Genomic DNA, 25345 nt, shown 5'->3' with positions numbered 1-25345 from the left:
GAGCCCTTTGAATAATGAATATAACCACATTCATTCAGATGGTTGGAACAAAAGGTGTGTTAGCTTTTTTTCCCCTTTCCTTTCCACTTGATCTGGGGGCTGAAAGAACAGTACAGAGTAGAAAAAATGGGAATGCAAAGGGTAAAACAGGTGCAAAGAAATAGAAAAGAGATGATATACAGTAAAAGCTTTGCCGGCATAGGGCTGCATCTGCACCCGGTGTCTCCCACCGCTCTCTCTCTCTCTCTCTGCTCTATTTATATCTCTCTGGGAAATTGCTGAGTGGGCTCTACTGAGGGTTTTTGCTGTAATTGATTCAAAATGCAAGTTGTCTCTTTAGTGGTGAGAAAGAGGAGAAAAGGATACCCAGTCAGTTATACGGACAGTGTGTGCATGAGGGGAAGACGAGGCTCCTTGCGTTTCAAACTGGATAAATTGGTTGACCACTGTAATAAATACAGTGTGGTCATTATTGGGGCCTGGGTGAAATCGCCAGAGAGCTTCTTTCATCCTATAATAACTGTAATGGGGCCACACCCATGATATCATAAAACTGTGGTCAATTGTTATGATCCATCTACAGCATATGTGCACTGCAGCTGAATAAGATATTCTATAACATGTCTATTTTTCATTTGACTGCAGTAAAAGCTGATCTACTATCAATTACAGCAATAAAGAGATTACATCAATTATTCCCAGCTGGGTAAAAGCCTCGACACCATTATAACACACAATTTAAGACATTTCTGGATTTGAAGCACTCTTACAGAGATTTTTTTTTAATTTTCAGAAAGGCATTATTTAAAATTGGGGTCCTGTAGTGTTTTAGTGAGTGAATGAAGATTAATATAAGAATGTCAAAATCAATATTTAGCCTCCAAATTACCAATAATTGGCATGCGTCAATTTTCTAGTTGCTGTGATGCAGCGAGGAGCTGCAGTTTCAGTGTTGTGATGCCAGAATATGAATCACGTTTAGCTCGTGGTATTGCTGACAGCTCGCCACCCATCCAGAAACTAAACACCACGTTCTGCAGCTGCATGTAAACTGTTGCTGTTATTTATGCCCAAGAAATACCAAAACCTATTCCACCCGTTTTCATGCTCACACACTGTGGAGGGCTGTCTCTCTCTGTCTGCGCGCTCTTTCATTTTTTAGACTTGTGGAAAATGCTTCGGTTTTAAGCGTGTGCCATGATTACAGGTCCTCGTTTCTTTATGATTTATTTATGGAGTACATATAAACATCGCATTACACAGAGCAGGGACACTGCATTTAATGGAAAATGCATGACTAACGACCAGCATGACTCAAACAGGGAGGCCTGCCTTTCCAGCCGCTGTAGAGACGCACCCAAAGAGAATTACTGTCCTGCAGCTAACCTTTGCCTTTTAGAGCATTTTTCGTATCTTTCAGCTCTTTATTTTGGTTTGGAGTCTAACCTTTGTGTTGGCTATGCATTAGTTATATTACACTCATTAATACATTTGAGGCAGGAGATGTTTTCAGTGAAATGGTTCGGATTGATAGCCAGCTGATGATGGCAAAACAGCCATATTATATTTATATATATATATATATATATATATATTTATATATATATATATATATATATATATATATATATGTATATGTGTGTGTGTGTGTGTGTGTGTGTGTGTGTGTGTGTATTAGTTATTCTGTAAAAAAGTGTCTTAGTGATTAACGGCCATCATTATGTCACATTTTATTGTGTTAGCTGGTTAGCTCAGCTAAGCTACCTGAGTGCAGTTATAATTTCTCTTCCCACAAGCTTAAATTTTTACTAGTGCTGTCAGCGTTAATCTCATTAAAATTACGTTAACGCCATAACCGCATTAACGCGGCAAATCTCCGTTAGCGATTTAGCGCAGATTGCTCCATGCGAGGGGCTGCACGGTGCTACTACGTTAGCGCCTTTAGCTTGTTAACTTGTTAGCGCCTGACAGGACTAATTTTTTACATTTCCGTTGTTTAGTTCTGTTCGATATAATAGGAAAACACTGAATTAATCACTGAAAACAATCTTTCCCTTGATGAAAGATCATCCAGCCAGCACTGAAATCAGCTGAATTCACCAAAAATAATTAAAAATAAAGTAACAGTTGCCTCAAAGCACTTTGTATTGCAAGGTAAAGATGCGACAATATTAGCAAGAGAGAAAAGCCCAGCAGCCAGACGATCCAGTATGTGCAAGCACTTGGCAAAAGAGGGAAGGAAGAACTCTCTTTTAATAAAAAAGGTAAACTGTAGCTAACTTTGGAGTCTTTAGCTCTGCATCTGCTACCTATGTATGCTCAGGGTACAGTCACTGTGTTTGCATCCTCTTTACCAAAAAAACTAAAATGTAATTGACGAGAAAAACATGGTGGACCAAACATCAAAATGACCATGATCAGAGAGGCAACAAGTAAAGTGAGGCGCAAAATCACAGACGTTTACATGGTAGCTTTTCCTCTGGGTAGAGCATTTATTGAAAAGAGCTCAGCATGATAAATGATAAAACGTGTTCCACTAACAGTGATTTCACAGATTAGCATCCGATTACATCATATCATCCTCCTGCATTTTTTCAAACAACTCACTTTCTTGTTTATATGTGTAAAAACAGCCCAGAATTATATCTGCTGGCTAACATATAGATCCTGCATCGGTCTTGAGTGGAGACCACTGTAAACTTACAGGTTTGGACACAATCAGGTTCATGACTGCTGTGTTTTGTTAATATGTTTGCATATTATATAATGGTTAATAAATTGTTTTAATACATTTCTCCAGTACAACGAGTGGGAGTCCATAAAGCAGTTGTTCATGTATGCATTTTGTGGGTGTTGTCTACACCTGTGTTTGTGTGTGAGAGGGGTTGGAGGCTAACGGCTGTGCGTTTGACCCCTCCTATCTCCTGCACCACCATCACACAACCCCCACGACTGTGATGATGTCTGAACTGTAGCAGTGATGTCATATTGATGGCGGTGATGTCACAGTATGCAGGTCATCTCTCTCTCTCTCTCTCTCTGTCTCTCTTTCTCTCTTTCTGTACTTGGTGGATTGTGATGTTTCTAATCCCTCATCTCTCTCCTCTCCTACGTCTCCCTCCTTCCCTTCCTCTCTCCCCCTCTTATCTATCTGTCTTTGTGTCTTCCTCCTCCTCCTCTCTTTCCTCCTGTTTTATCCTCTCTCTTCCCGCTGTAACTTTAACCTTCCTTCCCCTCCCTCTGTGTCTCGTTTTCCCTCCATCAGGTGTCCCAATGACTATACGGGGGACCGCTGTCAAAACTCCGTCATGGCCAATTTCTACAGTATGTCCATTTGCTCTTGTCTGTCTCTTTCCCACTGAGATGCTGCATGCTACATTGGAGGGGTTGAATGGAGGGAGTGTATGCGTGTGCGTGTGTGTTTGCATACCTGCTCGTCTGTTTAATGTGAGTTATCGTATGTATGTGAACCTGTGTGTGATGTTTGCATGATTCTGTGTCCACCCTTTTCTCTCCCTGTCTCCCCTGGTTCCTCTGTGGTGCTCCTCTAGTAACCAGAAGCAACCACTGTAGGAATATTTGCATCTATTTTTCCTGCCAGCTCACCTGCTTGAAACCCTATTTAAAGTACGCTGGATCTACAAAACAGTTCCAAAATAAACAACTTAATAAGCATTATGCCTCGTCTTACGTCTTAAAATTCTGCACATCAGTCATGTAAATTACACCCAAAAGTTCTCGTGCTGCAACTTGATCCGGAGGCTTGCACTAAAAGAAACAGAGGAGACAGAGAATTAACATAATGAGCAACACAGGAGGTTGAAGTTATTTGCTTTCGTTGAATCGCTTTGTCACTTTTCTTTGTAGATGATCCATTGGTGCCGCTTGTTTTGGAGCAGCAAAAAGAGAAGCCAGAATTGAGCAATCAAGGCAAAACTATGTGGATAGAATCTATTAGCAGAAAAATCTTGGATCGATTTTACATTTTGGAAAGTTGAGTCCTTGCAACATTGTTTTGAACAGCTGCCAGTTTTTGTTAACAGTGACAATGTGCCCAAAATCCCAACAATTTGGCAAGTGAATGGAAATAAGATTTAGAGTTTGAATGTTTCAACATTTTAAGTCTTCAGGTAATGATGTTTGAAAGCACCATCCATCGTCATTCAACCGAGGGCCTGTCTCAGTGTGTATTGATCTGACTTTCTTCAAATTACATCTTAGAGGTTATTTCTTCTGACGGTTAAGAGCTTACGATATACTGTGTATATACTACCACTACAAGCACCCATGGATCATCCGATAAAATATTTTTTTGGCATATTGCTAAACGCTGCTTGAACTTTTCATGTAGGGTTCACTTCGAACACATTCAGAAATTGTCACATAATTTTTGAATAAATTGAATATTTTAACATTTGGGAAATTTTCTTATTTGTTTTTCTGAACAGAGCTATAAGACTATTACCACTCATGTGATACAGATACATTAAGTATAAACCTATAGCCAAGATAGCTAACAAGTTAGCGTAGCTTAGCACAAAGACTGGAAGCAAAGGGAAACAGCTTGCCTGGTCCTGTCCACAGGTACCAAAATGTTACTACCACCAAACAGTAAAGTGTTATAGTAAATTAAATTGTTATATATTTACTGTGTAATTGTAAAAAATAAAGTAAAAAACTGAAAGTTGTGGGGTTTTGATGCTAGTAGCAGTGAGTTACTGGAATATTGTTATTTACAGACAAAGAGTAGAGCTAAGAGGTTAATGTTTTTACCTTTTAAATTATTTAGTGTTGAACAGAGCCAAGTAAGCTTTTTCTAAAATGTTCCAGTCGTTATACCAAGTTAGGCTAAAGATTCTTGTATCAGTCCTCTTTGTAAGTTGCCACTATGGCTTATATCCCCTCAGTTTTACCCTTTAAAAGACTTCCCTTTTACGGTCATGTGGAAAACAAAGTACTTCCTTTCTGAGGTTTCATGTATCAGGACTTAATAAAAACTACATGGGTCTTAGCTGGTTCTAAAATTATTAACATACAATAACAACTACATATGTCATATTACACTATTCATTTATCAAAAAGCAAAATGCAGAAGCACTCTGTGAAAAGGAAGTGAAAAACTAAGTAATCATTTTTCCCTTTTTCAGCAGTTTGGTTGTAGTTTTGCTGCTGTGCTTGGATTCACTGTTACATGACCCAGTTTCTGCTTTAGCTGTCAGACAGATGGCCTCACATTTGACTCTAGGATACTTTGGTATAGAGAAGACTTCACAGATGACTCAATGAGTGCAAGGTCCCCACGTCCTGAGATTGCAAAACAAACCTAAATCCTCATCCCTCCTCCACTGTGCCTTACAGTTGCTATGAGGTGTTTGTGCTGGTGTGCTGAGTTTGGTTTTCTACAGACATGGTGCATTGTTGCCAAACATCTCCACCTTGGTCTCGTTTGTCCAAAAGACATTGTTCTGGACGTCTGGAAATCTAAGCCGTACTGCCTCGCTCTCTTTACAGAAAGGAGGCTTTCTCCTGGCAAAACATGAGACTTGTTCAGTTTTCTAATTGTACTGTAACAAGTTAACACGCTAACTAAGGCCTTTAGAGTCTGAGATGTAGTTCTTGTGTTTTTTGCAGTTTCTCTGACCATTACATGGTCTGACCCTGGGGTGAATTAGCTTTGATGTCCACTCCTGGGAAGATTGGCAGCTGTCTTGGATGTTTTTCAGTTGTGAATAATCTTTCTGACTCTAGAATGATGGACTTCAAATTGTTTGGAAATGAGCTTATAGCCCTTCCCAGACTGATAGGCAGCAACAACTGCATCTTTAAGCTGATCGAGATTTTCCTCAATACCAGCAAACTGCCAAAATGTAGCTTTTATAGTGGTGCTCACACTTGCTGATGATCAGTTTTTCAGGTGCATTTGATTAGCTGCACCTCTGCTGCTTAACCTCTGAACTCCTAATTCCTTAATTCCACACACTGCTTCTGCATTTTGTCTTAGATTTTGTTTAGTAAATAATAACACAGTCTAATATGCCACGTGTTGTTGTTCATCTGAGCTTATATTTACCTAATTTTAAAATCTAACAAGAACCAAATGACTGTTTTTCAATGACTGTAAGTCTAAATTTAGGTGAAGAATAAAAGGTGAAAGGTTGTATTCACATAGACTTGAATTCCACATATTTTCACCAGCCTGCCCACTGAGTGATTATCTGCGTATTGCATTACCTTCAAGGCAAAAATCAAATTAAGTTATGTTCATACAGTGCATGTACTGTACAAATTTATTAGAGCGCCACCCAAGGTAAGTTTTTGCTTAAGCACTGATGGCTAAGCACTTTGATCGAAGTTATATTTTTTAATACTAAAATATAAATACTGCTTATATCTCTGAATTTTCAAATTTACTGTTAAAAAAATCAGAAAAAATATAAAATGCATTAATATTTTTGGTTATTTGGTTATTTTTACTTAGAGTAAATTACCTACACTTCTGAACACACAGTGTGCAGCCCCAAACACAAATTTAGTTTGTTATTTTCCTAATAAATAGCATTATCATTTTTGGCTGTTTTTCCTTGTTTTCATAAGAGGTGGGCTAATAAATTCAGTGTTTACTGACAGCAAGAAGGTTCTGGGTTAAATTATGCATTTTCAGAGGAGTTCACTACGAATTCAGACTGATGTGCAAACAGATGTCTTTTCAGCAACCTAAGAATACGACTTTTCACCTTTTCCTTTTGAACCAAATATCAGCGTTGTTTAGACGTCTGTCAGGGTCGTCTTTTCAGTGTCTTTTCAAAGAGGTTTTTGCTGGGTGGGATGTAACGTGCGAAACTCCCGTTCCCCTGCTCTCATTTTTCATTTGTGATAACCAAGCGCAACGCTCCGAATGTCTTCCTGGAGAGACAGGACTGTGTCGTCCCCTTCTCTCCAATCGTTAGCATTTTTGCTCCAATCAGCAATCAAAACATTAAAAACACAACCAGTTTCCACATAACCAAACCCACTTGCACAGGAAGTCAAATATGTGGATTTCCCAAAATGTTGAACACTTGTTTAAATCAGAGGGATGAAAGAAATGTGTTTGGTCATTCTCCTGTGATTGTATGGGCAGTGATAGCGAAACACAGTCGGCCAATATTGGCACAGGCACATAATTAATGGGATGAGATCTCTGCTTAAAGAATGAACAGTTTTAAAGTTAGCACCTGGCTTCTTTTGTACAGAAACAAACGAGCTCTTTCTTGTAGCTGCCCAAGCAATCACACCGAGATAAAACTTCTTGTTTCCAGGGGTTATACAGTGTTGCTTCACGTTCATGTTGTGCTTTTGTTTCTGTTTGTCTATTGCTGAAGTTTCCATACTGAATAATGTCACATTTAAAGCAAGAACAGGTTTTATTGTATGTAACGTGTGCTTATTTTTGACCCCACCATCAAGCCTTGTGTTCATGCTGAAGTCTGTCTGTGTTTTCTTTTGCACTGTGACGGTGAAGGAACACCCTCTGCTGTTTTAAATCAATTTGTGTCATTTTCTAGCGGTGTTAACACACAGTGCTCAAGGTTACAGAAGTTAAAAGTTAGGGTGGACTGTTCTGGCCAGTAATGCATGTGAGGCCAGAAATATTGGGAATGCTGAGATGATCTCTCTGTAAATCCTATGAGAGTCTCTAAGAGCAGCGTTATACAGAAAGTATGCTGTAATCATTACAAAGGCACACAGTTGCCATTAGGCGAATGAGTTACAGCACCCACCCCCATTTGTTGTGTCGGCCTCATCGACTGTACTGTGTTTTTATGTTGGAGAGAAACTCACTGCTTTTATCGTTTGTTTTCTTTACTTTTTTGTCTTATTTTTTGTCCTTTTTTATTTTGTTTCTGTCCAATGTTGTTTACTCCAGAAATGAGGTCTAGTAAATATAGCAGTAAGTGATGTGGCTTCTTGTCTTGCTGTCTTTGTCAGTCTTTCTCTGCATGCCTTTTCCTGCCTGCTGTTTCTCTTTCCTTCTGCTTTTGGTTCATTTTCTCCCTTCGTGTTTGATTTCTGCCTGTTTTTTGGTTTCGTTTGTTTGGGTTTTTCTTTTTTTGGTTAGTTTTTCCTGTCATTTCTGGGGATCACAGAGCTGAGGCTGTCTGAGTTGTCTGTCTGTTACTAGACGGTACGCGTGTCAGTCACTCTATAATTAACTTATATCCTGGTTCAGCATATGCAGGACATGGAAATAATATATCTGCTCCAAAGTGGACATTACACCTGACCCTATGTGTCTCTTTCCTTTTACCACGACAACTTTCTGCGCTGGCAGAGCTTCTCAGAATTGAATTTATGGGTATGGAACATTATTATTCATTTTGCTGTGCTTAAAGGATGTGCCAAGATCCTCTCACAGTCACACATTATTGTGCCATCTTCTCTCTAAAACCAACAACTGGGTCTCTCACAACCTGTCCTTCTTTTTCTCCTGCCCACTAACTTGGTTTTAAGACACCTAACCTCCCGTCTTTGCATGCACTCTTCTTTTTTTGGTGTAACAACACTAGAGAAAGAGACAAATTCATTGGGAAGGGATACAATAATAAGAGAACGTGCAGAGGTGCATTCAAACTCAGCGTAAGGGGCTCCTGATACGACTCCAAACTGTTTATCTGGACACCATATCAGAAAAGCAAAAAGCTGCCTCTTTGCTCCAAAAGAAAAATCAGCGAATGTTTTGCATCATTGATAAATACAAGTAACTGGCTCGTCCCCCGGGCTTTGGCAGTGTGCATATTGGTTTCAGCAGCCCGTCGAACAAAAACATGCAAGCTACGAGCATTTTTGCAAAGCACTGCCAAAAGCCAGCAAAAAAAGCCTGACTACATAGTCTGTCCTTATTATTATGCCCTTGATTGACTCAGTGTCAGAGTCAAGAGCTTGCCTGTCCTAAATCACGATCGCTGCTGGCCCCACTGTGCCAGCGAGCTTGCCTTCCCATTTCCTTTTGCCTTTCTGTATCAGTACCCTGTGACACACACACAATGCCGGGCCGAGGCTCTCGTAGGCTCGTCAATCCCTACAGAGGCCCTTTATTTAGAGACTCTCCTCGTGCCCCCCCTTCCCTTCTTTTCAGTGGCGTGTCTAGAGTTTTTGTTTTGTTTTGTTTGGCAGGTTTAATGATAGGTTTCAGGCACCACTGAACGGCATTAGTTTTAATGTAAACTGAGAAGAAACTCATTTGAACAAACAAATATTTGTGTTGCAGAAGATTTAAATGGTAAATGGCCTGTATTTGTATAGCGCTTTACTTAGTCCCTAAGGACCCCAAAGCGCTTTACACTACATCTACACCCATTCACACACCCATTTACACACTGGTGATGGCCATCTACATTGTAGCCACAGCTGCCCTGGGGCGCACTGACACTGATTTAGGTTGATGAAAACAAAAAGTTACTGTTAGTTACTGTTAATTTGGCCGTAACTAACAATGCAGTGACCTCGATAATCCAGTTAGTTGATAAGGGGACAAAGTCAGGTCAGTCTTTGGTTCCCGCAGGCCTCTTTCTTCTCCTGGGCCTTTTTCCTGGACACGCCCCTGCTCCCCTTGCAGCCTCTTTCCTTTCCCTCTGTGTATTTCCTTCTGCTTCCTCCTTTTTCACCACTTTGCTTTTCCTGCTTTTATCCCCTCTCTCTTCCCTCTCACGTTCCGTTTATTTGTTGCACTGTGTTTTGTGCTTTTCGTTCTGACACAGAGTGTTACGCCGCAGCAGCCCCCAGAATCTGAATTGGATTCACGCGCCATCACCATATTGTGTTATGAACTAAATAAAGTTTAATGTGATCCACGGGGACTTCCACACCTGTACTGTTGAGTCCGTTTAAATTGAAATTGGTTAGTTTCCCAATGTACAAGAACTCTTGCAGGAGATTTGCACGTTAAAGAAACAGTATAGTCGTTCGCAGTTTTTCCCAAGAATATGAGCTATGAATTAGATTATTGTAAAATTGTAAAATAACAAAATAAACACCATAACACCATGGGTGCTATTTAAACCTTTTTCTTTGATAAAAATGTTTCGCTTTTTAGCTTCAACTTAAGGTTAAGGTGGTAAATTGTGACATCGCTGTTGGGCTGCAATAGGTCACACCACCAGGGGGCAGCAAAACATTCAATCTGGTGTCAACTTGTTTTAATTCAAAAAATCCTGTGTTTGTGCTGCTGATGGCGAGCTATGTGAATACCAAACTTTCATCTGGTTCTCGGGCCGCTGTGGTGTTAACCCTGATTTTTTTTCCCCCCATCTTGACAACTTGTCTCGTGTGACTCCATTCATACAGGCATGGCATCAGATCTTTTCCAGTGCCATCTGTGGCATTACATCCCCATGGCCATTACAAACTTGTTTAAGACAGCAGGAAGTCTGTGCCAGGTTGTAGGTTTACATCTCAGCTTTTCCTCATGATAGTCGTGAGACTGTATAATTACTCCTCTTTGTTGTGTAGTACTGTGTGACTGCAAGAGCGTTAAAAGTGCAAGGCATGTGATTTGATAGAACAGAGACAGAACAGAGACAGCACAGGGACACGATGACAGCAGATCATAGTGAGGACAACAGTTTCTTTAGTTGCCATAGATGGGATAGTGCTCATGCTGTATGTGTGTGTGTGTGTGTGTGTGTGTGTGTGTGTGTGTGTGTGTGTGTGTGTGTATTTTTGGTATGGTAAAATGTGCGTTTGAATGTGTGTGTATGTTTTTGCATATTTGCATCCACAGAGGCTGAGGAGCTCTACCAGAGGCGGGTGCTGACGATCACAGGCATCTGTGTGGCGTTGTTAGTGGTTGGCATCGTTTGTGTGGTGGCCTACTGCAAAACAAAGTATGTCTTTGAAGCAAAAAGAAACAATTCCACCGTATACAAAAGACTCAAAATCTTTGAATTAACCCTTAAGTTAAAAGCAAAAGTGCCATTACAAAGACCTAAAAGTACTCTATTACAATCAGAAGCCTTATATTGCATGCATGTTAAGTAACTTTGACTGAAAGCATTTGTTCTGCAGAAATTGTCCTCTGGAACTGAAATATTATTAATTAAGACATTATTAGAGTGCTCTATTTAAAGAAAAAAAGAAGCAGCATCTTTATTTGTGAAAAATTTGTACTGTGCAAAAATCTCAAACCACTGTATTCTGCTAGGAAAAATAAGTGCTGCGATTTTCTAAAACATTTGCAAAATTAAACGTAAATGCAGTGCATAAGACAAAAAGAAATCCCAATGTGCTTAAAAGTCAATATTTGATATTACCACCTTACTTTAAGTAGTCTTCAGGAATAGTTCTCCAAGCTTCTTGAAGGACATTCAAAGCTCTTCTTTGGATGTTTCTGACTTTTGCTACATTCTCTGTCAAGATGGTCCCACACTGCTTCAGTAAAGTTGAGGTCTGGGCTCTGGGGAGGCCAATCCATGCCTGACAGTGTTTCATTGTGTGTTTTTTATCCACTATGCTTTTACTATACTAGCAGTGTATTCAGGATCATTAACATGTGGAAAAATGAAGCCATTTCTAATCAGATGATTTCCCGATGGTATTGCATAATGGATGATAATAGTGTTCATACTTCCAGCAGTTATGACATGATTCCCAACACCACCGACTGAAATGCAGCCGACACTAAGACAGAGCCTCCACCGTGTTTTACAGATAACTCTAGACACTCACTGTCGTCCCGCTCTACTGACGTCTTCCATATAGGATACATTTGACAATCATTTGAACCAAAAGTTTCAAGTTTGGCTTCATGATTCCATCACACCTGTTGCCACTGATCCTCAGTCCAGCTCTTGTGTAATTTTCGGACTTTATCCGTTTCACCCTGTTTTCCTTCCTTAATGGCTTCTTGACAGCAAGTCTTCCACTGAGACCGTTTCTGAATGGTGAAGGGCCTGTTTCTTAAGGACGTGACTTTCACATACTGTTCATAATACAGATGTTGTTTTAGGCTTGCTATTTTGTGTTTTGCCCTTTACTTGTCTAGTTTCCTCAAATTTTTCATGGACACTTTTTTAGCAAACAGATGTATTAAAATTACGTTTTTGGTGAAAAAGATTATTTAAAATTGGTCAGACTTGATCTTTTGCATAGATTCAACTAAAGAAATAGGAACATGATACAATTTAAAGTTAGTTTTTTGCTAAGTTCTCTGTTATGTGGAAACAAAAATAAATGAAAAAGCAGCCAATGTTTGAAGAAAAACTTTGAAAAACCACGAGAAAGCTTGGAGAACATTTGCTCAAATCTATTTTTTTAAATGACTAAACTACTTAGACTTTTGCACAGTACCATATTTGAACATTGTCATCTAAATAACATGATTGGAGGAAGGCATCTTGAAACTGCTACCATCTTATAGACCAAAAAAACGCTTTTGTGCAGGCATCTTACACTGACTGTAAGTACAATAGTAATATATAAATACATATAATTCACATTTTGCCAGCTAAATGCTATTTACTAGGGGTGCAACGATACACAAAATTCACGGTTCAGTTCGGTTCAATACTTTGGTGTCACGGTTCGATATATTTTCGATACAAAAAAAATGTTCATGCCTTTTTAATTTGTCATTTATTAAAATTATAAATATATATTTTAACTCAAAAGTACAGTTTTTAAATTTAACCCTAACCCTTGTGCGTGTTTTTTATTTTGACAGCGAATGCGCACCTGCGGACCACTTATGTGCAGCCCTGGTTATTTAGCTCGTCATATTGCAGCCACAGAAATTCTTTTGTCCATGAAACCATAAAGCTGCACTTTCTTTTTGCCTTATAGTCTGATTTGTCATAACTTCTCCGTTTTGTGGTAAGCTTTTCTTTGGCTGTCACTTCTTCACCCTGACCTGTCTTATTTGGCTCAGCAGAACTAAAATATATATCTGTCTGTGAAGGTTCTCAGTCATCCAGGTCATCGTAGTCAAATATATATCCTGCTGCTTTTACACACGCACTCACATAAGCTCAGCGATTCTCTGCGCGATCAACCTCTCACATGTTTAAGCTTGCTGCGTGAGATTTCACTTGTCATGTTTGCATAGTAAGCTAACAATTAATAAGACGATGTTAGAGGAATTGGTGCACAAATTATCATCACTCACAGATCAGTGCTGTCGCTCTCTATACACAGTTCGCGCGATTGCAAAGTGAAAGCAAAAAAACAAGCGCAAATTCAAACGCGATTGCAATATGTCACATATTGACAGTGGCTCACCGATGCCAATGACATAATTACCCAGCTACATTTCTGAAAGAATGCAAAAGCATTGACATATATTTTTCCTTCCTACAATAGCCCGACGGGCAGGGAAGAGATAGATTTTGGTAAACCGCTAGCCCGACGTCCCGGGGCTAGCGATATTGCGAGCCCTGTATCTGATTGAGGAATCACTCATCTTTGTAAAAGAGAGTTTATTACAGAGAAATGTCTCTTTCCAAAATAAAAGCTATACTATCCGCTTCTTCTGGGCTATATTCTCAGCAGCATATTAAACATATAAGGAGAATCATGTGCTAACAGCTGTCTAAATGACTCGGCTAAAGTTAGTAGCATGCTTGCTTGTTTTTTTTCTGCTTCCACTTGTCTTTGCACTAGGATGATGTCGGCGTAAATGTGCAGTCATATTCGTTGTGTTCCCACTAGTGCTTTCAGGTTAATCTCGTTGAAATGACCTTAACGCCACAACACGGCAAATCTCCGTTAACGAGCTACCGCCGATCGCCATGGGGCTAGACGGCCAACACGTTAACGAGCTAACTGCGCTAACACACTAGTTCCCACCCATGTAATTGAGCATTGCGTGGCACATCCAACATACTGTTTTACTTTAGTCCATGACTCGCTTACCTTCAGGGTCATACGTCACATGAAAACCAAAATAATTCCAAACGCCAGATCTGAATGAGGGTGGGGGAGGTCCATGTTACAAGGAGAGCTTAACTTCTGTCTCGCTAGCTTGCCCTGCGTTGTCGAACGCAGATTCACTGAGCGCTCAACACAGACAGCATCGTCAGAAGGAAAGTTGATAAAATAAATTACAAATTTTGTATTGTTCGATACATATGCGTACCGAACCGAAAGCACTGTATCGAACGGTTCAATATCGATACGAATATCGTTGCACCCCTACTATTTACTCATGTTCTACCACGTCCCCTCACATATTTTGAATTCAGTAGTAAGAGAGGATATCGGTTTGGTAGATCTCTTATTGTTCCTTCATCATCACCACCCGTCCAGGAAGCAGAGGAAGAAGATGCAGAGTCACCTACACCAAAACCAGAATCAGTGTGTGGAGCAGCCAAACCGCATGTTGGCTAATGGGCCAAATCATCCTGGCCCTGGTCCTGAGGAGATCCCCATGGTTGACGTGAGTCCAAACAATAATAACACTCAGCTGAGTGGAGCCCTAATTTTAGTTTGTTTTTGCAAATTATCATTACTTTCAGAGAAGCTGTTTAAGCTTAAGTTGAAACCAGAGTGTTTGCAACTGTAACAAATTGATTTCATTTGACTTTTTGCTGTGTGATTCAACAGCAATTAATTTACAAGCATAGCTACTGATCTGATATAGCATAAAAATCCACTATATCAAAGCCCCACAGCATTTATTAAAATAAAACCAGACATATCAGTGCTTTTAATTAAATATACCCATCCCCGAAATAGGATTTGGGTGTCAAGATGTCCAGAAAACCCTCACATATTCATTAATGCTAATGACCGACCGAAGAGGAAAAAGACAGGAGGACTGGATGTTCAGAAACCAACAGAGACTCAGCTGGTTCATGTTCCTGCTGGAGTTTTTTTTTAGCTTCGTGACTTCGATTTAAAACTTGAGTTAAGGTCTGCCTTCAGCAAAGTGTTTATGTGAGTAAAACGGTGATTCACTGACTACATGGGGAAATTTTGGTGTCACGCAGCTAGCTACATGTTAAAGAGAGGGCAGAAAACACCTAGCATCCTGGTGGAGATACAATAGGCATGAGTCAGCATAAACGTAAAGCTGAAAACAGTGAAGAGGAAAGAGCAGAACGCCCTGATGTAGTTACATTTAAAATTCCCTGTCCATATGTTTGTTTTTGTTTTGATTTGAAGGTAACAAAACAATCAAACGCCTTTTATGTTTTATTTTTTCAGTACATCTCCAAGAGCGTCCCTACGACCGAGTGCGTGATCAGCCACGGAGCCGAGGGTGCAGGCAACTATGCAGGCAGTCGAATGTCGACCCGCTCCCACCACTCTACCACTGCCTCACATGCCTCCAGGTACACACACTGCAGTCAGGATGGACACATAATCCAAGCAAAAGAACAGGTCTCCTAATCCTTAGTCTTTGTCCAGTTGGAGCACATTTTATCTTTGAGCTGTTGCAGACATTCTTGTAAACACCAAACAGGTAAAGGTAGGCAGCATACTAAAACAATGTTCACACAATTCAACCCTCAGTCAAAATAATCGGATTGTTATTGGTCTGTGACTACATCTGGGAAATCCACTGGGGGCTGTCGTACGTACTTTACAGTGCATAACAAATTTAATAGAACACCATCGAGTGTAAGGTTGTACTAATTTAACATTATTGGTTAATTACCAGAATCATTTTTTCTGTAATGGTTGATCCACCAGTTTGTGCAAGCTCTTTAATCGGCATGATCACTTTAATGCTAAGATAGAATTATTGTTGTTATCCATGAATTTCAAGATTGACTGTTTTACAGTAAATGAGGAGAAGCACATTTTATTTTTAAGATTAAGATACCAAATTACAGATATATGCAATTGTTCCTACTTAACAGAAAAATGAGTTTTAGTGGTTGAATGTCGCGTTTGATTTATTTTCTGATTTAAGTGTCAAAGTTTGGGTATAAAAAATTTTATTTTTTCACAGGTTTTTGACAGATTTCAAAAATATTTGTGTTTTCTTTTTTATGATAAAATTGTTAAGCTCTGTAAGGAACTGCAGGATGTGCATGTACCAAGTACTTACGAATACAGTGTAATTTGTTTCTCCTGTCCTTCAAAATATTCTGAAGGTACTCATTACTTATGCAGATACTGAAAGGTTTTACTCCTTTATTACCTCGTACCCACAGTACCAACAGGACCTGATAAGAATTTTATATGCAATGTTTTCCGAGGATTTGCAGAAATCACGGTCTGTGTTGTATAGTTAATACGGTCAGTTTCACTTCAAATTTTACTTTTAAAGTAAATAATTTCATGAATATAATACAGGTATATAAAATACAATATAAACTGTCTGTGTGACCTTATATTGCTAGAGCTAACTAAGCAAATTGCAGCTAAAACAGAAAAGATTCTCCATAGTTGCAGATTGATTAGTCACTTCACCACCAGAGGGCAGAGTAATAACTCATTAACTGAGCTCTAACTGCAACCACAGCCACTGGGCACACCCCGTGCCCCTTATCTGTGGTACTGCCTGCTGCTTTGGCCTAGCTTGGCATGCCTGCTAGATCACTGTAATAACATCCACTCCATCTGCTATGAATAGCTTTCAGTACACGGCAAGCACATATCTGCACAACAAAGTACAGCAGCTACACGGGGTAGCTTTAAGCACCTTGAACACAACACAAACGAGTCCTGATGCTCTGTTTTCATGCTTAACGCAGCTGACTGTTGAATGTCGTTGGGATCAGTGTACTAACTTCAGTCTCCCTTAGTATCCCCCTTCCTCCCCGCTGCTGTCATAACCTTCTAAACTCGTCCTGCAGACACGAGGAGCACACGTGGAGCATGGAGCGAACAGAGAGTATGAACTCAGACTGCCAGTCAGGTGGGCTCTCCAGCTCTGTGGGAACCAGTAAGTGCAGCAGCCCAGCATGCATGGCGAGGAGGGCCGCCCACTGGGGCTGTACGGATGCGTCGGGACCGGGAATGCAGTACGGGGACTCCTACGATTCTCTAAGAGACTCACCTCACAGTGACAGGTAGAGAAAGTGGAAATGGTGGGCACTGTGGTTTGGAGGTAGAAGGAACTTGCTCAGTGGCTCTTAAACACTTTTGCTTGGCTGTGCTTCTTGCTACAGTAGGCCCTTTACTCTCTGGCGACACCAAGTGGCAATTAATTGCTAGGACTTTCTTTTTTTAGTCTTTTTAAGAACTATATCACCCAGACACTGTTAATAATAATGTGTAAAAAGATATAGCGGTGGTGAAGGCAATTACATTCAATTCAATTATTATTATTGTTATTATTGTTATTATTATTATTATTATTATTATTATTATATGTTTGTTGTTGTTTAGGTGATTCTACTCACCTAGTTTTGATACACAGGTGTGACATCTTTTATTTATTTTTTTCACCCATGACTTTGTAAAGAGAAGAGAAACGGGGCGACAGCAGAGTTCATCGGAACAGGAGAACCCTGAAAAAAGTTCAAAGATCAAAAACTACAACATGAAAAGCACAGACTGAGGCTGCAGTGACACTTCTCATTGTATTTAACACTCAGTTGCACTTCAGCTCTTTGCATATTATAACTTCTCTCCTCCGCGTCTGGCTCATGGATCAACAACAGTACAAGCAAGAGTGGCCCAAGGCTCGTCATACCACACACTTAGGCTACGTTCACACTGCAGGTCTTAATGCTCAATTCCAATTTTTTGATCAAATCCGATTTTTTTGTCTGCTCGTTCACACTACAAATAAAATGCGACAGCAAACGCGCTCTAGTGTGAACGCTCAAAGCGGCCCGCATGCGCAAAAGAAGACGTCACACACAACGCGCTCTGTTTAGATCCAGAGCAAACAGTATTGTTTGACTGATGGCTGTTAATATAAAGACTTCGGACTTTACGTTTCCCAATTTTTGCTTTAAGTTATTTTGTTATTTACATAATAATGTAGATAACCTAATAATTATCCTTATTGCTATGTTAGAGGAGCGGTGCTTCGAAGGATAGTTGCAGATTTCTGTCAGAATCTGTAGATTATACAGTACAAATAAAATGTTCACATTTCTCCAACGTTGTCTTCCCAACAGTTTCACTGACATCTACACTGGATGGCCAGGAAGTGTTTGCGATGTCTTCTTCGGAGCTGATAATTGGCGTCTGTCTTGTGTCAGTGACGTAAAAGACGGATTTAATGCGACATGACCGTTCAAACAGCAGTCGCTTTCTAAAACATCGGATATGTATCGGATTCAGTACCACATACGAAAGTGACCCAGATCGGATTTGAAAATATCGGATTTGTGCCGTTCACACTGTCATACCATGATCGGATATGGGTCGCATAGGGTCAAAAAAAATCGGATTTGATGCGCTTTCGCCTGCAGTGTGAACGTAGCCTTTGTACACTGCCTCTATCTGACAGAGCTCACTTCAGACAGACGGGCTTATCTCTGGACTAGAGCGGACAGCGAGCACACTACCTCTGCTCGACCATAAAACCAGCTTTAGCTCTGCTATAGACTGGTGACCAGTCCAGGGTGGACCTCATTTCTCTCCCTATCACAGCTGAAGTAGGCTCAAGCTTCCCCATGACCTCCATTTGGTCGGAAGAAAATGAATGGATGGATGTTAATACTGCATAATAATAAATAAGTAGTATTTCAGAATATGGGACACGGATGCACAAGTAAAGCTGAATTCAGTGAGCGGCAGGAGTCATTCAGTTCGTGTTGGAGTGACTGCACATGAGCAGTAATGTCTTTTATACTCTTGTGATTGACTAAGCAGGTTTGTTGGCACATAATGGGGGAAAAAGGTGAACCTGAGCCAGTTGGTTGCTTCTGTTGTTTCTGTTTGAAGTTTTTTTCCTTCCATAGTTCAAAGACTTACAGATCACAATGAGGGTTGGTTTTTGTGTGTGTTATGGTGCTTTTCAGGGAACAGACAGATGTGTGGCCTCTTTCAAAATATCATGATTAAGCCGATGGTGCAGCTGAGCGCCTCAATAATGCAGGAGTGCACACTTACTAAGTGCATTGTTAAAGTGAGAACATTGTGTTCACCAGATATGAGCATCTGTTAGAGGTAAAAATGCACACAGTTGTGGTTATTTTTTGTGTTTTTCTAACCTCATCCAGGTATGTGTCTGCACTGACCACGCCAGCACGCCTGTCTCCAGTGGAGTTCCACTACCCCCCGCTGCCTCCCCAGGTTCCCACTTTTCAGATCACCTCGCCCAACACAAGCCACGCCCTCTCCCTTCCACCTGCTGCTGCCGCCTACCACAGAGACGATGACCAACCGCTGTTACGGTGCCCCGATGTACGTAAGCCTATATACAATATATAGCCTATATCAAAAGGACATGTCTGTTCCCCCCAGCTTTACTGTTATTGAAGATATAAAAAATTCTTTGTTTTAAAAAAAATCTGTTAGTTATAAGAAGAACTTAGCATGTAACCTGCAGTCTCTGTGTGGGCATTCACTGTCCCCAAGTTCATTTTCCTTATAATGTTTGCATGTTCAGCACAAACCATATGTACAAACCACAAACCAGAAGTAAACAAGCCACCATGACTAACATAGTCTCTCCCTACAGCATGTGTTTGAATGCAGGCTGTACAGAGGTGTCTTTCTTTACTTTCTGTGCACCGATACTGCTGACAACAAAGCCGAGCCAAGGCTCGTGAAGCCGCATTCAACCTTCTGTGGGGTTATTGTGAAATATAATGGTTTTTGCTGTGGCACGGACAGAATAGCATCACAAAACTAGCATCACAAACAGTAACTGCTGACTAATGTCCAAAAGTCACCAAAAGATTGATGTAATAAACAGATGGCTTTGACATAGAAGACGGCTGAGCCTGGCTCTGGTTAAAAGGGAGTTTTTTCTTCCCACTGTCACCAAGTGCTTCCTCAAAGGGGCCCTGCTGATTGTTGGTGTTTTCCTCATAATATTGTATGGTCTTTACCTTACAATATAAAATGCCTCGAGGCAGCTGTTATTGTGATTTTGTGCTATATTAACTGAACTGGATTGAAAGCCAAAGGGCCTGAAGTGCCTTAAACCTGTATTTTTTTTTTCTAATTGCCAGCAGGGGGTGACTGGTTACAAACAGAAGTGTACAAAGAAAAAGGGGCTTCATCTTTCCTGATTTATGACATCATTAAACAACTTTCTTATAGCTTTATGATCTCAGTTGCTAAAATTACATCTTGTAAAATACAACATTAACTTAATGCTTAATGTTGTAAATTATGGTCCCCAGGTGAGTAAATTGGGAGGATATTGAAGTGTAAGTTTTAGGCCAAATCCACCTTGTGATTAGCAAGCTGCTACCATGTGAGCATGCAGTCTCTTGATATACATGGTGAAGTGTGCTCAGCTGAAGGCTTCACAGCAGGATCGCCTTCTCTTGTATGCATAGGCAGACCAACACGCCAGTGGGTCAATAGATTTGTTCAGCCATTCTAAGAAATCTGTGTTTTCTCTGTTTCAGGATGGAAGTTTATACAGGCAGCCCCGACGTCCTCGACGACCCTACCTGACAGAGAGCACAGGAAGTCTACCGTCCAGCCCCTACCGGCTCCCTGATGACGAGGCTTATGAGACGACACAGGAGTACGCCTCTTCACGGGAACCCATCAGAAGCCGGCGTCGCCCGCGACGCAACCGACTCAACGGACATATCTCACAGCGCTCGGCGGGTTTACGGGACTACAGCTCACAGAGCTTCAGCCAGTCAGAAGAGGAGGAAGAGGACGAGGAGGAAGAGGATGGTCACGGGGAGAGCACGCCTTTCCTCAGTATGCAGAACATGAACATGGACCCGCCTCTAAATGTCCCGGGTTTCCGTTCGTCATCCGGTGCAGACACACGGACTCACCGCGGGCTGAGTCGGCCAGGGACGCGCAGCAACGGGCAGAGCCGCGGCTCCCAGTCACAGCGCTCCAAGGCTGACAACATGCCCCTTTAAGACTTAACCTCCCTCCGACGCCCACCATTACACCCCCGCCACCTCCCGCCCTGTCCACCTCACACACTCCCCTTCCTCTTACACACAACCCGTGGACTAGAGACCTGCACCTAGGAGAAATATTTTTATTTTGTATAACAGACAGATATTCTAAACAAATGAAATATTTATTTTCATTTCAGCAAAAATTGTCTACTAGCTAACAGCAAAGACTTTTTTTATAACGGGGGGAGGGGATATTTATATGTAAAGTTTTTTGATTTACAGCATTATGAGAGATGAAAAAAATAAGAGAATTACGTGCCAATTTTTTCACAAGTTAGATAAATAGAATAATATTGTGGTGCCTTTTGCTGTATGCTGAAGTCGGAGGTCCCATTGAGTTTTTGTAGCCTTTCTTATAAAGACTCCTCGTTTTTATAGAGACCAACCCTCTTCCTTCCTTTTGCTTTGGTTTGTTTCTCTGATTTGGGATCTTCCTCTTTTTGAACTGTGATCTGATTATGTCATCATGCAATATTGATTCCTCCTGTGTAAAAGGTGTCTGTTTACATGAGTATGACCCACGCGATGCGCTCGTTTCACAGGGACATTTAGTCACTGACGCAACCAAGATGTGTAGGGTAGTTTCCTCGGATGAACACACATCGGTCATTTATGTCCTCGTTCGCTGCCTGTCAGTCATTTCTTGTTATTTCTGTAAAAACAGGAACGTTGGGGAGTTGTCGAGGGAAAGTGACTCCAGATTCCTCGTGTAGGTATTCAGGGTGCTGCCATGACATTGGTGGTGGTTGTAGTGTGCGTGTACTGTATGTGTGTGTGTGTGTGCGCGTGCCTGTATCCATTCTGCACGCCTCATGAAGCCTCATTCGGTTGGCGCCTTTGTTCACCTTGGAGGGTGTGATCTCTGTTGTTTGACTGTCACGCTCCTCTCCATCGATCCTCACGCTGCCAGAAGCTCCATTGCACTGTAAGAACCTCCCTCCGTGAGCAGTCATTGGCCAGGGAGCTGCCGATCCAAACCGAACCTAACCAATCCAGTTGTAATCCAGCCTGACTCTGGCCTCCCGTGGACTGCCTAGCCCGCTCGTTTCCTATGCCAGCAGCTTAGAGCCGCACTGTGTCTCAGGACTTCCCCATCACATCACAGCCAAAAAGACTCAAAGCAGAGAACGCACGTCATCTCAGTCACAGTTCAGTTCGCAGGTCAGATCGACATCCCCTCACTCCCCTTCTTTTCGCCATCTATCAGGTTTCTCGCGCTTACTTGTGGCTAAAGGACGGTAAACAACGCGTTTGATTAAACTTTTTGAATCAGTAGGCGGATTCAGTTACTTTTTTCTTTAACTTCAAGAAGTTATGTGTGCGTTTAAGTGAGCATGTGTGTAGCCGTGTTAAAAAGATGAAGTTGTGCAGAGACGGCATCTGTTTGCGCTCTGATGCAGGGGCGTAACCTTGGAATTCTACCCCCACCACTGAAAGGTGGATCTCCCTCTGGGTTTCCCATTTTCGCTCTTTTTCCTTTTAAAAAAAAATGTGTTTGTTTTCTTTTTAAAAAAGGATATCCCACCGAAAGCTACGTGGGCGCACATTTTGCCACACTAGTGACGGTGCTGCTCCGATCGGGAAGAAGCACCACGTGCGGGTTCACATTGCTGGGAAGAGTTTTTCCGAGGCTGATTCTACCTTTTTAGTTAGCTCACACGGTTGTATATGATAATCCTGATTACTGCATCCTTGATTTGCATTCCTATACCTTTTATCAACTGAACTTTATTTGCTTGGTCACACTGACTGACTGAATGATCTGTTATGTGTGTCTCCGTCTGCCCCTTCCACCCACCACATCGCAACCTCACCGTCACGTCTTCCTCGCCCTCCTACAGAAGCAACTAGCAGACAAAGTTAAGTCCAGTGAGTAAAACCAAACAGCACACTACCAGTAGTCCGATCATGTCAGAAACTCTTCCACTGCAGATGTACATCAGGTTCTGAGACCCTTAGAGAGACCCTTTGAAGTTCACTGAGGAAAATGATACTGTGTTAGATACAATGTGTCCCGATTAGACTTCATTTCCAATATGTAGAGTTTTGTTTTCTTTCTTTTCCCCCCACACAGGCAATGCATGGATCACAGATATAGAAATTATCCCCTCAGATTTAGGGGGAATCGTATGATATGAAAATACAATTTGGGTTCACGGCCCAGTGGTCTGGCTAGTTTTGTCTTACTATCACTGTAATCAATCTGGGATTTGCAAACGATTTGAAATTACTGCAAGTGAGGATAGTGTGCTTCTAGAGCTAGTCGAATTGTTGACAACCCCACCCTCTTTCTCCTCGACCCCCCCCCCCCCCCCCCCCGCGCTTCCCACCCACCTTTTTTACGAACACACGTACTTCTCTCACGCACGTACATCCATATCCACAATGAAGCACACACACTGAGCACACAGACACACAAAACCGTGCATACACAGACACACTCACACAGCCCCTCTCATGTTTGTTTGTCAAGCAGTTTGTCTTTTTTACCTACCAACCTACTTTTTCCTCCTCCTACTCCTCATCTTCCTCCCCTCCTCTCAACCCCAAATCCCCTGCATGTCCTAGTGGTACTGGTAGTTGGGTGCATGGAAAAAGCAGCAAGCAAATCTTTTTTTTCCACTCGGTGAAAAAAATAATAATAATAACAATAATAAAATGAAATAAAAAACGTGTCCTCATTTTAACATTCAGCAATAAATCCCCTTCTCTTCATGTCCATCATTCTTGGAATATGCTAGAAGATTTTTTGCAAGTTTTATCAAAAACATACTACTTGTAAAAGAAGAAAAATCCAAAACACCCCTTCATATGAAAAATAAAACTTTATTCCTACCATTTTTGAAACAGTCCTGTCATCTTTGTAACTGAAATACTGCGTGATTGCCTCTTTAACAAGCAGAAGGTTTGAGATGATCAGAAGCATATCCACTCTCACTGAGGTCATCTGAAGCCTAGGGCAGGAAAAAGAATAGCTGGAAACAGGGTTTGGAGCAGTTGGACCTTTCAACTCACAGAGATTACTTACACACAAACACTGATCACATTCTTTGAAACCTTAACCACGTGCATCCACAACTGTAATAGTAAGGAAAGTTTTCATTACTACTAAAGGTTTAACTGTTCTAAAGGAGCAAGGAGCTAAACGATCACATCTTCAGTCTGTTACCAGAATATCAGCTGATTATTGTGTATTTAAGCTCTCAGTTTTTTATTAATCAGGTATGCCGACACTATTCACAGCCCACATTATGACATGAACAACTAATAATGTCCATTATTATCTAATTTACAGTTGATCGAGAACAAGCTAGGTTTCTGAAACGTTTGGAAGCCGGGAACCAAAAGTTACTTACTGTGGACCAAAGGGTCCTAACATACAGCACACATTTACAACCATTTGTACTCTTAGCTGCAGCTGAAACTGTTTGTAAGACTTTGCCTAAATACTTCAAATACTTGAGGCACAATGTGTCACAATCCTGCAGAGGTTTCTACTGGATCAGAGATAACAAGGGAAGGAATAAAAAGGAAAATTGTTGGGTCTGTGTTTCCACAAGCCCCGCTAATTCTAGAGACTTATTCATCATGAAGAAAACGACAGTCGATCGATCGATTATTTGCGCAAGGGAGGCCTCGTCTGTGTCCACCACGAAAATGACCCCCAGATCTGACCTCCTCCTGCTACCTTTTATTGAGAGACAGTTCACACAAAACACGTCAGAACAAAGCCACGCCCCCTTGGTTCTACGACAAAGCATTTTATGTATACGTGTGAACTTCTGTAAGAGTGTGTGTGTGTGTGTGTGTGTGTGTGTGTGTGTGTGTGTGTGTGTGTGTGTCAGACCTCCTGCTGACCAAAGGGTCGTAAACCCAGGAAGCTTACATCAAAAGAAACAGATCTTTCAGATAGGATGTATCTACAATAAAACCTCCCCCAGCACAGAGTGGTTGGAGAGGTACTGCTTGAACTAAGACTGTACAAATTTAAGAAACACAATGGCAGCATTTAACAATTAGACTTAACAAAAATATGCACTCTTTATAAGAATATTATCTAGAATATTACAAAACAACCTTGATTTGTGAGCTCTTTGGCTTAAGAGCTGTGAGCCCGGCTGGGATGTTCAGATAAACAGGTATTTTGATTCAGATTCATGTTGATGGTGATGACACACATTTTCACACAAAGAAACAGAAAACATCCCATCTTATGCATATAATTTGCTACTATGTACATGTAGGGATGTAAGACAGAGAGGCGCCACAGTTTATGCCTCCAAACTGCTACAAACACTGAGGAGGGAGCGTTTAGGTAAGATTGGTTGGTGATTGTTGTCTTAGGGTTTTCCCAAACT

General features: G+C 41.1%; 1 protein-coding gene and 1 long non-coding RNA gene across 3 annotated transcripts in view; one reads left to right on the top strand and one right to left on the bottom strand.

Moving 5' to 3' along the window:
• The window catches only part of nrg2b (neuregulin 2b), a 72710-nt gene extending 48305 nt beyond the window's left edge, over positions 1–24405 (top strand). Inside the window, exons 5-12 of one of the 2 annotated variants that reach the window (XM_040016602.1) lie at positions 3266–3324; positions 8312–8335; positions 10760–10862; positions 14278–14407; positions 15178–15305; positions 16779–16994; positions 19104–19287; positions 20466–24405. In XM_040016602.1, the coding sequence (XP_039872536.1) occupies positions 3266–3324; positions 8312–8335; positions 10760–10862; positions 14278–14407; positions 15178–15305; positions 16779–16994; positions 19104–19287; positions 20466–20942 (1321 nt within the window). In that variant the 3' untranslated portion in view covers positions 20943–24405. The remainder of the gene's footprint in view (positions 1–3265; positions 3325–8311; positions 8336–10759; positions 10863–14277; positions 14408–15177; positions 15306–16778; positions 16995–19103; positions 19288–20465) is intronic. The other variant, XM_040016603.1, reaches the window with a different exon arrangement.
• On the bottom strand, positions 804–20623 carry LOC120724405. The gene is made up of 2 exons (XR_005693912.1): positions 20511–20623; positions 804–3768 (listed from the first exon to the last, which is right to left on the bottom strand). It is a non-coding gene; the product is annotated as an uncharacterized LOC120724405 (long non-coding RNA).
• Positions 24406–25345: the final 940 nt, after the last annotated feature.

The sequence above is a fragment of the Simochromis diagramma genome, unplaced genomic scaffold, assembly GCF_900408965.1.
Source record: "Simochromis diagramma unplaced genomic scaffold, fSimDia1.1 OVJJ01000685.1, whole genome shotgun sequence".
NCBI classification, from domain to species: Eukaryota; Metazoa; Chordata; class Actinopteri; order Cichliformes; family Cichlidae; genus Simochromis; species Simochromis diagramma.
This window is presented reverse-complemented; position numbering and strand designations above follow the sequence as displayed.